Source organism: Sarcophilus harrisii, chromosome 3 (genome assembly GCF_902635505.1).
Source record: "Sarcophilus harrisii chromosome 3, mSarHar1.11, whole genome shotgun sequence".
Taxonomy (NCBI): Eukaryota; Metazoa; Chordata; class Mammalia; order Dasyuromorphia; family Dasyuridae; genus Sarcophilus; species Sarcophilus harrisii.
The window spans coordinates 149,280,815-149,295,799 of record NC_045428.1 but is presented as its reverse complement, the minus strand read 5'-3'; the positions used below and the strand labels follow the sequence as shown (position 1 = coordinate 149,295,799).

General features: G+C 34.0%; 1 protein-coding gene across 1 annotated transcript in view; it reads left to right on the top strand.

Moving 5' to 3' along the window:
* TMTC4 (transmembrane O-mannosyltransferase targeting cadherins 4) overlaps nucleotides 1-14,985 on the top strand; it is a 93,486-nt gene that overhangs the window by 44,291 nt on the left and 34,210 nt on the right. The window contains exon 6 of the mRNA XM_012546242.3: nucleotides 10,240-10,340. Coding sequence (XP_012401696.2) covers nucleotides 10,240-10,340 — 101 coding nt within the window. The remainder of the gene's footprint in view (nucleotides 1-10,239; nucleotides 10,341-14,985) is intronic.

Sequence of the window (14,985 nt, the reverse complement as noted above, 5' to 3'; positions counted from 1 at the left end):
ATATGTGCAAAACCTAACAGTTCTCTTGTTGCACAGGAAGAATTGGATTCAGAGGGTAAAAATAACCTGGGAAGAAAAACAAAAATGCAAACACTTTGCATTCATTTCCCAGTGTTCTTTCTTTGGGGGTATCTGCTTCTGTCCATCATTGATCAATTGGAACTGAATTAGATCTTCTCTTTGTCAAAGAAATCCACTTCCATCAGAATACATCTTCATACAGTATCATTGTTGAAGTATATAATGATCTCCTGGTTCTGCTCATTTCACTTAACATCAGTTCATGTAAGTCTCTCCAAGCCTTTCTGTATTCATCTTGCTGGTCATTTCTTACAGAACAATAATATTCCATAACGTTCATATACCACAATTTACCCAACCATTCTCCAATTGATGGGCATCCATTCATTTTCCAGTTTCTAGCCACTGCAAACCGGGCTGCCACAAACATTTTGGCACATACAGGTCCCTTTCCCTTCTTTAGTATCTCTTTGGGATATAAGTCCAGTAGTAGCACTGCTGGATCAAAGGTTATGAACAGTTTGATAACTTTTGGGGCATAATTCCAGATTGCTCTCCAGAATGGTTGGATTCGTTCACAACTCCACCAACAATTCATCAGTGTTCCAGTTTTCCCACATCCTCTCCAACATTCATCATTCATCTTAGCCAATCTGACAGGTGTGTACTGGTATCTCAGAGTTCTCTTAATTTGCATTTCTCTGATCAATAGTGGTTTGGAACACTCTTTCATATGACTGGAGATAGTTTCAATTTCATCATCTGAAAATTGTCTGTTCATATCCTTTGACCATTTATCAATTGGAGAATGGCTTGATTTCTTATAAATTAGAGTCAATTCTCTATATATTTTGGAAATGAGGCCTTTATCAGAAGTTTTGACTGTAAAAATGTTTTCCCAGTTTACTGCTTCTCTTCTAATCTTGTTTGCATTAGTTTTGTTTATACAAAAACTTTTTTAACTTGATATAATCAAAATTTTCTATTTTGTGATCAATAATGATCTCTAGTTCTTCTTTGGTCACAAATTCCTTCCTTCTCCACAAGTCTGAGAGGTAATCTATCCTATGTTTTTCTAATTTATTTATCTTATTCTTTATGCCTAAATCATAAACTCATTTTGTTCTTATCTTGGTATACAGTGTTAAGTGTGGATCAATGCCTAGTTTCTGCCATATTAATTTCCAGTTTTTGTCAAACAGTTAATTCTTATCCCAAAAGCTGGGGTCTTTGAGTTCGGCAAGTACTAGATGCTATAGTTATTGACTATTTTGTCCTGTGAACCTGACCTATTCCACTGATCAACTAGTCTATTTCTTAGCCAATACCAAATGTTTTTGATGACTGCTGCTTTATAATAGTTTTAGATCAGGTACACCTAGGCCACCTTCATTTGATTGTTTTTTCATTTGTTCCCTTGAAAATCTTGACTTTTTGTTCTTTCACATAAATGTTATTTTTTCTAGGTCATTAAAATAATTTCTTGGGAGTTTGATTGGTATGGCACTAAATAAATAGATTAGTTTAGGTAGTATTATGATCTTGATTATTTTCGCTCAGCCTATCTAAGAGCACTTAATATTTTTCCAGTTGTTTAGATCTGACTTTATTTGTGTGGAAAGTGTTTTGTCGTTTTGCTCATATAGTTCCTGACTTTCCCTTGGCAGATAGATTCCCAAATATTTTATACTATCAGCAGTTATTTTAAATGGAATTGCTCTTTGTATCTCTTGCTGTTGGATTTTTGTTATTGATGTATAAAAATGCTCGTGATTTATGTGGATTTATTTTGTATCCTGCAACTTTGCTAAAGTTGTGATTTTTTTCTAATAGCTTTTAGTAGAATCTCTGGGGTTCTCTAAGTATACTATATCATCTGAAAAGAGTGATAATTTGGTTTCCTCATTACCTACTCTAATTTCTTAACCTCCTTTTCATCTGTTATTGCCGAAGCTAGCATTTCTAATACAATATTGAATAGTAATGGTGATAGTGAGCAACCTTGTTTCACTCCTGATTTTATTGGGAATGGTTCCTGTTTATCCCCATTACATATGATGCTTACTGATGGTTTTAAATAGATGTTCCAGACTATTTTTAAGGAAAAGTCCATTTATTCCTGTACTCTCTAGTGTTTTTAATAGGAATGGGTGTTGGATTTTATCAAATGCTTTTTCTGCATCTATTGAGATGATTTTTGTTAATTTGGTTATCAATATAGTCAATTATGCTAATAGTTTTCCTAATATTGAACTAGCCCTGCATTCCTACTTGGTCATGGTACATTATCTTGGGGATGATTTTTTGTAATCTTTTTGCTAATATTTTATTTAAGATTTTACCATCAATATTCATTAGGGAGATTGGTCTATAATTTTCTTTATCTGTTTTCAACCTATCTGGTTTAGATATCAGTACTATATCTGTGTCATAAAAGGAATTTGATAGGACTCCTTCATTCCCTGTTTTTTCAAATAGTTTATATAGCATTGGAGTTAATTGTTCTTTAAATATTTGGTAGAATTCACATGTAAATCCATCTGGTCCTGGGGATTTTTTCTTAGGGAGTTGATTAATAGCTTGTTCTATTTCTTTTTCTAAAATGGGACTGTTTAACCAATTTACTTCCTCTGTTAATCTGGGCAACCTATATTTTTGAAGGTATCCATCTATTTCATTTAGGTTATCAAATTTATTGGTATAAAGTTGGGCAAAGTAACTCCTAATTATTGCTCTGATTTCCTCTTCGGTGGAAAGTTCTCCTTTTTCATTTTTAAGACTAACAATTTGATCTTCCTCAACTTTTTCTAATCAAATTTACCAAAGATTTATCTATTTTGTTGGGGTTTTTTCATAAAACCAACTTTTAGTTTTATTTATTAATTCAATAGTTTTTTTTTTACTCTCGGTTTTATTAATCTCTCATTTTAGTTTTAGAATTTCAAGTTTAGTGTTTGATTAGGGGTTTTTAATTTGCTCTTTTCCCTAGCTTTTTTAGATGCAAGCCTAATTCATCAATCTTCTCTTTTCTCTGTTTTATTCAAGTAAGTCTCTAGAGATATAAAATTTCCCCTTATTAGCATTTTGGCTGCATCGCACACATTTTGGTATGATGTCTCATTATTGTTATTCTCTTGGGTGAAATTATTAATTGTGTCTATGATTTGCTGTTTCACCCAATCATTCTTTAGGATGAGATTATTTAGTTTCCAATTGTTTTTTGGTCTATTTTCCCCTGGCTTTTTATTGAATGTAATTTTCATTGCATTGTGATCTGAAAAGAATGTATTTACTATTTCTGCCTTTCTGTATTTGAATTTGAGGTTTTTATGTCCTAATATATGGTCAGTGTTTATATAGGTTCCATGAACTGCTGAGAAGAAAGTGTACTCCTTCCTGTCTCCATTTAGTTTTCTTCAAAGATCTATGATACCTAATTTTTCTAGTGTTCTATTTACCTCTTTGAACTTCTTTCTTATTTATTTTGTGGTTTGATTTATCTAGTTCTGAGAGTACAAGGTTGAAATCTCCCACTATTATAGTTTTGTTTCTATTTCTTCTTGTAGCTCTCTTAGCTTCTTTTTTAGGAATTTAGATGCTATACCACTTGGTGCATATATGCTTAGTGTTGATATTGCTTCATTATCTATGCTACCCTTTAGCAAGATATAGTTTCCTTAATTATCTCCTTTAGTCACATCAATTTTTGCTTTTGCTTGATCTGAGATCAGGATGGCTACCCCTGCTTTTTTGACTTCACCTGAAGCATAGTAGATTCTGCTCCAGCCTTTTACCTTTACTCAGTATGCATCATCCTGCTTCAAATGTGATTCCTGTAAACAACATATTATAGGATTCTGGCTTTTGATCCAGTTTGCTATCTGCCTCTGCTTTAGGGGAGAGTTCACCCCATTCACATTTATGGTTAAAACTACTAATTCTATATTTCCTGCCATCTTATTATCCCCAGATTTTGCTTTTCTCTTTCCTTTCTCCCTTACCCTCCTCCCCAGTTTTAAATTTATAAGCACCATGTGCTTCACACAGCCCTCTCTCTTTAGAATCCCTCCCTCCCCCTTAGAGTCCCTCCTCCTTTCTTAAACCTTTCCCCTACTATTTCTGTATTCCCTTCTATTTAGTCTACCCCTTCTCCCTTTTTTTTTCCCCCTCCCACTTTTCAATGAAGTGGGAGAAGTTTTTCTGTAAACCAAATATGTCCAGTATTTTTCCTTTGAGCCAAATCTAATGAGAGTAACATTCACACAATGTTCATCCCCCTCCCTTCTTTCCCTCAGATATAATAGGTTTCCTTTGCCTCTTCATGAGATGTAGTTTCCCTCTTTTTACCTCCACTTTTCCCTTTTTCTGGTACAATCTCCTTTCTACCTCTAGTTCCTTTTTTATATTATAACAGTAAAACCAAATTATACATGTACTCTTTGTGTATACTCTTACCAGAAATACAGTTCTCAGAAATTCTTTTTACCTTTTTTGCTTCTCTTGAGTCCTATATTTGGAGGTCACATTTTTTTGTTTAGCTCTGGTTTTTTCATCAGAAATAAATGGAATTCACCTATTTCATTGAATGTCCATCTTTTTCCCTGGAAGAAAATGCTCAGTTTAGCTGGGTAATTTATTCTTGGCTGCATTCAAAGTTCCTTTGCCTTTCGGAATATCAGATTTCAGCCCCTTCCATCCTTTAATGTCGAAGCTGCTAGATCCTGAGTAATCCTTATTGTGACTCCTTGGTATTTGAATTGTTTTTTTTCTGGCTGCTTATAGTATTTTTTCTTTTGTATTCTATAGTATTTGGTCTGATAGTTTGTGAATTTAGCCACAATATTCCTTGGAGTTTTAATTTTGGGGTCTTTTTCAGTAGGTCTTTGATGAATTTTTTCAGTGGCTATTTTACCTTCTGAATCTCTGACATCTAGACAGTTCTCTTTGATGATTTCCTGAAAAATAGTGTCTAGGCTCTTTTTTTCATCATGATTTTCAGGGAGTCCAATAATTCTTAGATTATCTCTCCTATATTTGTTTCACAGGTCTGTTGTTTTCCCAAGTAGGTATTTAACTTTTCTTTTTTTTTTTTTTTTTTTTTTTGGTTTTGCTTGACTGATTCTTAATGTCTCCTCAAGTCATTCATTTCCATTTAGTTCTGATTTTTAATGAATTATTTTCTTCATTTACTTTTTAAATTTCTTTTTGTATTTGTCTAATTGAGTTTTTAAATAAGTTGTTTCATTCTATGGAATTTCTTTCCATTTTGCCAATTTTTTTTAAGGAGTTATTTTCTTTTTCCAATTCACAAATTCTGTTTTTAGGGAGTTGTTTTCTTTTTCCATTCTATCTTTTAATGAGTTACATGCCTAATCCAGCCCCTCTTGCAGAGTTTCCCTTTCTTTTCCCCATTCTTCTTCTAGCTCTCTTTTAAAATCCCTTTTAATTTCTTCTATGAGAGCCTTGTGTGGTGGGGGCTAGATCATATTCCCCTTTGGGGTTTCATCTAGACACTATCGGCTTTTAGTCTCCTCAGGGTTTGAAATCTGCTCTCTTTCATTATAGAAGTTATCTATAGTTAGAGCCCGCTTTGCATTTTTACCCATTTTAACAAAAAGAAAAAAAGAAAAAAGAAAAAAAAAAAAAAAAAAAGGCTGCGGTCTGCTTTGGGGGCAATGAATGCTTTCCAAGCTTTCTTAACAGACAAGAGGATGTGACAGTGGAAAAGCAGCAGCAGTGCTGGGATCGGGCTGAGTCACTCCTGGTGTTTGGTCAGTGTGGCCAGGTCTTGTGAGATTCCGGGGCTTTGGGGTATACTCTTTACCTTCTATGTTTATGTTGGAAGTTTTATGACTTCTCTACTGATCTACTGGCTTGCTGCTAAGTCAGAGTAGCCAACACTGTCATAGAATCCTCCCCCATAGATTTTCCACCTGCAGAGACCACACCCCACCCCTGGTCTTCTCAGCATGAGCTGTCCTTCTTGCTCTGCCTGCGCCTGGCCTCCTCCCGTGCCTGTGTCCAACCAAAGTCCTTTCCTGGCGATATTTGATATTATCTTTGGTTGGTAATGTGTTGTACTCCCAATATTCGTGGGTTCTGACAGCCCAGCACAAATTCAGAGGCTGCATTTTGTAAACTAGAGGATAGTTTTAAAATGAGGGGAGCTCAGAATGAAGGATGTGTCTTCTCCACCATCTTGGCTCTGCCTCCCATTTGGAGTTTTTTTGACAAAGATAACAGAGCAGTTTGCAACATTTTACAAATAGGGAAACTGAGGGAGGCAGGATTAATTGTCTAAGGACATATTTGAGCTCAAGAAGAGGGCTTCTGACTCCAGGCCATCATGCTGTCTGCTGCAACTCTTAGCAACCTCAAGGTTAGAATATGTTGCTTTTATGAAGTCAGAAGTTCCTTGATACTGGAAGTACACAAATTGAAAATAAATAACTATCTGTCATGTATGCTAAAGGAAAAATTTATGCAGTGGGTGGGAGGTTTTGTCATCCTTATATAGCGTGAATCACAATTTCTATATCATTTTCACTCAATCTACTCTTCATAAATTATTTTGGTACATTATATTGCCCATGTTCTATTATTGACAGATGACATGGTAACATAGGCTTCAAAGCCAGAAAAGAGCTCAGTTAAAATTCTATTTCTGATAAATACTGGCTATGGCTCTCAGCAAATTAATTAACTTTTCAGAGTATGAGATGATTCTTTAAGACTACAGTTTTGCATAAAAGTTGCCAACCTTTAGAAGTTGATGACATTTCTTCACCTGAGAATTCCTTATACCAATGAATTCACAGGTTGAGTTCTTATTCTCATCCCTTTGATATTGTATCCATTTTAAAAAAATACATATATATATGACATTTTGAAAGAATTAATCTCAGACTGCTAAAGTTTTTCTGGAGTTAGAGACGTTTTGGCTTTATGACAATTCCTAAAACCAAAAATTTTTAGAGCTATAGATACTTGTTTCATCTCCATGTCTGCAGGATGAAGTTACCTGCCTGGACCCAATGGCATAGCTCTGAACATCTTCTTAGTCACTAGCAGGCTTTGATTTGATTTGATTGATGTGTATAGACTAACATTCTTTGACTTCCCCCCTCCCTGAGAGATTTCATTTTTTTTATTAAAGCTTTTTATTTTTAAAACATATGCGTTGATAATTTTTCAGCACTGACCCTTGAAAAACCTTTTGTTCCAAATTTTCCTTTGGAAAATTTGTGTTTCCAGATCTTCTATGTAGAAATATCTCAGAGAAAATCACAGTTGGTCAAAGAAATGCTAATTAAAACAATCCTGCAGTACCACTACACACTCTCAGATTGGCTAAGATGACAGGAAAAGATAATGATGAATGTTGGAGGGGATGTGGGAAAACTGGGACACTGATGCATTGGTTGGCAGAACTGTAAATGGATCCAACCATTCTGGAGAACAGTTTGGAATTATGCTCAAAAAGTTATCAAACTATGCAAATCCTTTGACCCAGTAGTATTTCTAAGGCTTATATCCCAAAGAGATACTAAAGAAGGGAAAGGGACCCACATGTGCAAAAATGTTTGTGGCAACCCTTTTTGTAGTGGCAAGAAACTGGAAACTGAGTGAATGCCCATCATTTAGAAAATGGCTGAATAAGTTATGGTATATGAATGTCATGGAATATTATTGTTCTATAAGAAACTATGAGCAGGATGATTTCAGAGAAGTCTGGAGAGACTTACATGAACTGATGCGAAATGAATGAGCAGGCCCAGGAGATCTTTGTACATGGCAACAGCAAGACTGTATGATGATCAATTCCCGTGGACGTGGCTCTTTTCAATAATGAGATGACTGAGGCCAATTCCAATGATCTTGTGATGAAGAGAGCCATCTACACCCAAAGTGAGGAGTGTAGGAACTGAGGGTGGATTACAACATAGCATTTTTACCTTTTTGTTGTTTTCACCTTTTTCTTGTATTTTTACTTTCTCACTTTTTTTCTTTTTGATCTTATTTTTCTTGTGCAGCAAGATAATTGTATAAATATGTATACATATATTGAATTTAACATATTTTAACGTGTTTAACATATATAGGGGAGTAGATGAGGGGAAGGGAGAAATTTGGAATACAAGGTTTTGCAAGGGTCAGTGTTGAAAAATTATCAATGCATATGTTTTAAAAATAATTTTTTATAATAAATTTAATTTAAAAAATGAAATCTCGCGGGGGGGGGGGGGAGTCAAAGAATATTAGTCTATACACATCTATCAAATCAAATCAAAGCCTGCTAGTGAATAAGAAGATGTTCAGAGCTATGCCATTGGGTCCAGGCAGGTAACTTCATCCTGCAGACTTTAAGTGGGAACCAACTGATTCTAAAAGTCCATTCTGCTTATTGTATATGAAAAATCCTGATTTTTGCATGGTTCGGGGTACTCAACTGAGAACAAATTCACCTCATGCAACTAAATGTCTCAGCTCAATTAAAACAGCATAATTTGGAGGCTGTGAAGGATTCATCCTGAGTATTCAGGTGGTATGAGCTATGTGAAAACAGTGGACTGACTAGACTTGAAAGTTTGCATCTTGGAACAATTTCTCTTGTCCTCTTAAGGACAGTCTTTTATGTCAGTCTTCTTTCTGCCTGTCAGGCTGTTGATTACTTGGCTGCCCTTTCCCTCCTATAATAGTATATTATCTTTTCTACTTGGGTCACCTCAGATTTAGAAAAAAAGCCGTAGGAGACTTTTTCTCCATATGAAATTCCTGATACATGTTGCAATAGCAGGGCATTGCAGGATTGTTAAGATACATAATATTGAATCTTAGAATTCTTTGATAGGCAACACCCCTATACATAGTTGTACATATCATTTACAAAGACTAGAACCACATCCCTCTACAAAAATGTCCATTGCCTTCCCTCACATAGTGTGCTGACTGTAGAGAACGAGGAAAGAAAGCTCTTTGTACATTTATATATTGTATGGAGTTTCTCCAAAAAGCTTTGTGAAGTTACCTCTGCAGCCTTCAGACATCTAGGTGCCTCTGTAATGGTAAACCCTAGTGCCACCTTAGGAAGGTTTAGGATAGATTCTTATCATTCCCATCATGGTGGCATTCCTGCAGGAATCATCTTAACACCAGATGGACCCTCAAAGATCATAGCAGGAATTCCAGAATAACCTATTAGGTGGTCGATATCTTAGAAAGAGACAGGTTGCCAACTCTCAAGGCTTATGTGAAAGAAACTTTGTTGCCAGGGCTAATTTAATCAGCTTTTTGAATATGTTTTTGAGCACATGATAACAATATCAAAACCTGAGGAGTAGAAATCAGCATTACCAGGAGGTTATTTCTAATTAATTATGGGTGTCAATCAACAATTTAGTACCCATTCTATGTCAAACACTACTTAGGCAATTAAAATTATGATAATAAAAATGATTCAGGGAGATTAACTGCTCTCGGGGAGTTTACATTCTATTGTGGAAAACACCCTGCCATATACATATATGTGTATGTGTGTGTATGTATTTACATTTGTATGTATGTACATATGTATATACGTATTCATATACATGTGTATGCATATATATATAAAATACAAAATAAATACAAGGCAGTATAGTCAGGGAAGGCAGTAGCAATTAAAAGGAATCAGAAAACCCCTTGTGTAGAAGGTAACACTTAAGATGAGTCTTGAAGGAAATAGAAGATTATAAAGTGGAGGGGAGGAGGAAAAACATTATAGTCCAATGGCACAGTGATGGGAATGAAACAAAGTTTATAAGGAACAGTAAAGGTAGTTCAAGTAAATCATGGATTGCAGTAAGGGGAATTAACATAAGTATATTCTTGTGTGTATTTTTTGTTTCTACTGAGAAATAAAAACATCGGGAAGAAACTTAGATCATAAACCTGAAAAAAAATTTAATCCCTTCATTTTACAGAGTGGAAAATTAGACCTAATTAAATGATTTGCCCCAAGACATAGAGGTAGCAAGTAAGTAAACCAAGATTAAAATGTGGTATCACCTGACTCCAAATTTGGTGTTCTTCCTACATCATTTGGCTCCCAGAGACTGATAGAAATTTCTTAAACAGCGGTTACCCAAGGTAAATGTTTAGGGTCTCTTTTATAATTCCTCATAGAGACAAATTTCTAAATTGCACCAAATAATCTTTATAATTTATCTTAATTGACAGGTAACAAGGAAGGAACTCAATTTTCTATATTCTGGGTGCTGCTGAGTATTCTTTTGAGTGCCATGGCTATGCTATGCAAAGAACAAGGGATTACAGTACTGGTAAGGACTCTGCCAGTTGTTTCAACTCTCATGTTGCTGCCACTTTGTGACAGAGTTGCCCTTTTATATATATTGTTATGACTCATCCTGGCATTTTGGTCAAGTTTTCCTAGTAACACATATTGAGTGAGTATAGCCACCAATTGAATTCGTTGTGGGTTATTAATTCATAGAGTATATTTCCTCATGTAAACAATTTAATTTATACTTGTATATAGTATGTTCTTTCCCCATTCCTTATAGAATGATACTGTAAGATGCAAAGCTTTTCTTTCTTTCATCTATATCTGTATTTGAATGCCTATTTGAAATCATGATTCTTTCAAGAATAACTAGTTGTGGTCTTCTAGTGATGATGAATATTACTTTAGATAGAAAATTGGCTGTAAGCTGTAATTTGTAAAGAATGATCAGCAAGAACATTTCAATTTTAAAAATAACACTGATCCATTACAAATGTCTCAAGAAAAAAGAGAGAGAGGAACTACCACGAAAATATGATTGTTTTCTAATGGACTCAAAATTTTTAGAATGAATCATATGGGATTGATAGGGTGGCTCTTTAAGGTAATTCTTTCTCCTTATTTCTTATGGCAGTAATATAGCAAAAGCATTTTCATTCCTAGCAATGAAACTTCATGAGTTTAAGCTGATAGTTATGAGAGATTGATGAGGCTGGCTCTGTCACTGAATTTTGCCCTATAAGTGGGGCAAGTCACTTAATCTTTGTTTTTGTTAGTTTCCTCACCTGTTAAATTAGGATAATAATAACACTTATCTCCCAAGGTTGCTGTGAAGATCAAATAAGATAACTTTAAAGAGCTTAGCATAGTACCTGGCACATAGTAAGTACTCTATAAATGTTGGCTATTATCATTGTTATTAAAAGATATTTATTCATTAATTACTGCATGCAAGACATTGTACTTCATACTATGATTGCTACTGAAATCTTTTAAGAAATCTTTCAGGCTAAAACAGTATAAAAGAAGTCAGTTTCTAAGTATTAAGGAAACTTGGCAGAATTTTTTTTTAAACAACCAAACAAGTGTTCTAAATAGGTTAAATTTTATAATACTATTCCAGCTTAAACTTTATAATACTGCTCCAGCTGGAGGTAGAATTAGGGGAAAGAAAGACTACTACACTTTCTCCTAGAGAGTGAAGTGAGGAAAAGCCTCACTTAAAGCCTTGCTTAAAAAGAAAACCAAATAGTGATGTTAAAGGTATCAGAGGAAGAAGAATCTCTTTTCTGCTCCTCATCCACTTCCTCGAAGTTTTTGCCTCATGATGTTGAGAATAGGATTAAGGATTTGGAAAGGGGGTAGATTTAGGGGGAATGAGAAAGAGGTAGGACGTGGCTAGCTCAAATTGAAAGTTCTTAACTAAATCATGGCACTGATGGAGCTGCCAAGAAAAGTTTGATAGCAAGTTAAGATTAAGTAAGTGATATTAGCATCTTCTCATCAGAATCTCTGTATTAAATTGTTAAATGTTAAAAGGTGATGATTTATATAGATTTGCATATTTAATAATAAAGACTAGCAGTTATATAGTACTTTGTATGGTGCTTACATTTAAGTCTCACAAAAACTATGTGAGGTAGATTCTGTTACTATTCCCATTTTACAAATGAAGAAACTAAAGGTAAGATAGCTAAAACCATTTGTCCAGGATCACTCAGCTAATTAAGTGTTTGAGAAAGGATTTGAACTTAAAAGTCTTTCTGATTCCAAATCTAGTATTCCATCCATTGTATATAAGATAAAGAAAAAAGGATACAAGAAAAATAAAAATAAAGTTCAAAGGAAATAGGAAAGGGAGGGAAACAATTTCTTTTTTCACATTTTAATAGTATTTTATTTTTCTAAATATATGCAAAAGATAGTTTTCGGCAGTTACCTCTACAAAACTTTGTGCCCCCAATTTTTCTCCCTCTCTTTCCCTCTCCCCCCCCCCCACCTTAAGAGAAGCAATTTTATATATGTTAAACATGTGCAATCCTTCATGCTGTGCTGGAAAAATCAGAGCAAAAGGGGAAAAAACACAAGAAAGAAACAAACAACAAAAGGTGAAAATGTTATACTTTGATCCACATTCAATATCCATGGTTCTTTCTCTGGATGTAGATGGTACTTTCCAATCACAAATCTATTAGAATTCCCTTGAATCATCTCATTATTGAAAAGAACCAAATCCATCACAGTTGATCATTACATAATTTTGTTGTTACTATGTACAATGTTCTCTCTTGGTTCTGCTCACTTCACTTAGCATCAGTTCATTTAAGTTTTTTTAGGCATTTCTGAAATCAGTCTGCTCATCATTTCTTATAGAAGAATAATATTCCATTACATTCATATACCATAACTTATTCGGTCGTTCCTCAACTGTTGGGCATCCACTTTTCCAGTTCTTTGCCACTACAAATATTTTTGCATATGTGGATCCTGGAAAAACAACTTATAAGCTAAAAACTCAAAACAAAAACTTCATGATGAATGGAGAGAGAAATAGAGAATATTTTTAGAACATTTATTCTGTTTCTCAAAATTACTATTCCATTTAATGAGAAAACTTTTTTATTATATCTTTGTCTTATTACTTTGTCTAATCTTCCTCTTCTAGAGGATATCCCTATATCATAATTTGACTACAAATACAAATTAAAATTACAAGATTTTTTTCATACTTGCATCCTATTATGGTAATTCAGAGATGTTCCAGTATGAATATATTAATAGATTTAGTCAAAACAATGTCAAGAAAACTATCAAGTGAGAACAGACTATTCTGATATATTCCATAATAAGGAAAAACTTCCAGGTATAAGCCATAATCATATAGTCACAGGGTAACAAACGTAAGGCTCAGGAATAACCAGGTTAGGGAAATTTCCTCTTCATAAAAGAAATAGAAAAATTGGGGAAATAGTTAAGAGGATCTTACCTTAGGTCATTTCAAAGTCATCCCCTCAACTTTTTCTCAGGGATGGACATCCCGCAACACATGCCATTTTCTACTATTAACTTCATGACAATTCAGACAACCATTCCTGTAATCAGGATTCAAAACAGCAGTAAAATAGTCAAGATTTTTTATCACAAATAGCAAAATTCCACTAGCCACAATTTAGGGCTTGAATACTATTGAATACTGATTAATTAATATTACTAACATTAATTGACTAGTATTATTGAATACTATTAATACCGATTAATTAATATTACTAACATTAATTGACTAGTATTATTGAATACTATTAATACTGTTTCCCTACCAGTTACATTTCATTCCTTTAATAAATTAAAACTTACCACATCCAGGAGTTTCAGACCCAACAAATGCCTCATAATTAACTTAGGTTGATGTATTTAAGTTAAATCTTTAAATCACCCCTATACATTTTATTTTCATAATTTTTTATAAGTGGTAGCCAGTGCTTTTTTTTTTTTTTTTTTTTTTTTTTTTTTGCTGAGGCATTTGGGGTTAAGTGACTTGCCCAGGTCACACATCTAGGAAGTGTTAAATGTCTGAGACCAGATTTGAAATCAGATTCTCCTGACTTCAGGGCTGGTGCTCTATTCACTGCGCCACCTAGCTGCCCCAGCCAAAACTTTTCAAATGAAAACTCATTATTATAGGAAACATCATCATCATTATCTATTTTAAGACAAAATATATTCCATTAAGTATTTAATTTTCAAATATATTTTTATTACATTTTTTAAAAAATTCAAATAATCTCATGGCATTCAAATTTTTTTAAAAGTTGTTTTTCTAACAGGATTTCTGATATAACGGTTTTTCCAAATTTCACAATATAAGAAAAATTTAGAAATAAAATAACATACACAGTACTATATATTTGCAACATGAAATAAAACATGTTATTAGATGATATCAATTCTGTTGAATGCAGTTACATAAAATATTATTAACCTTATACTAATTACATCTAAAATCTAATATCCAATTATATTTAGTTAAGAAATAATAGCAATAAGCAATAGTCAACATATATATATATATATATATATACCGTGCTTACCATATGCCAGTTGTTGTTTCAAACATTTCATCATCAATATATTACTTGATCCTCATAACAGTCCTGGGATTTGGGTATAGTTTATATTTTCCTCCTTAAAGATCAGGAAACTGAGACAAACAGAGACTTGCTTAAAAATTACATGATAATAAATTTCTGAGACCAGAGTATAAGGTAGATTTCCCTGCATTTTTCCAGCTTATTTTCAAATCTTTATTGAGATGAGAAAGGTTAACAGGGTCAGAGGGGGAGGATCTCTGGGCTGGGGGAGTCACAGGGAGTCTTTGAGCTGAGTTCTCAGGGATTCTCAGTGTGGGTAGGAGTCAAAGAGGAATTTCTGGTCTGGGATGGAAGTGAGGAGAATCTCTGAGCTAAAGTGGGCGACTTAGGGAGTTCTTGCTTTGGGATAGAGGTCAGAAGAAGATCTGTAATTTAAACATTTTTTTCTCTTTTCATGAAATTTCCTGAAATCAGAGAAAGAGGTATCCCATATGACTGTGGACAAATAGGAAATATCTCTAGAACTTCCCTTCCTGTTAACCATAAAATTAGGAAAATACCTGAAGGATACTTAACTCAGTTTTGTTGTGAATG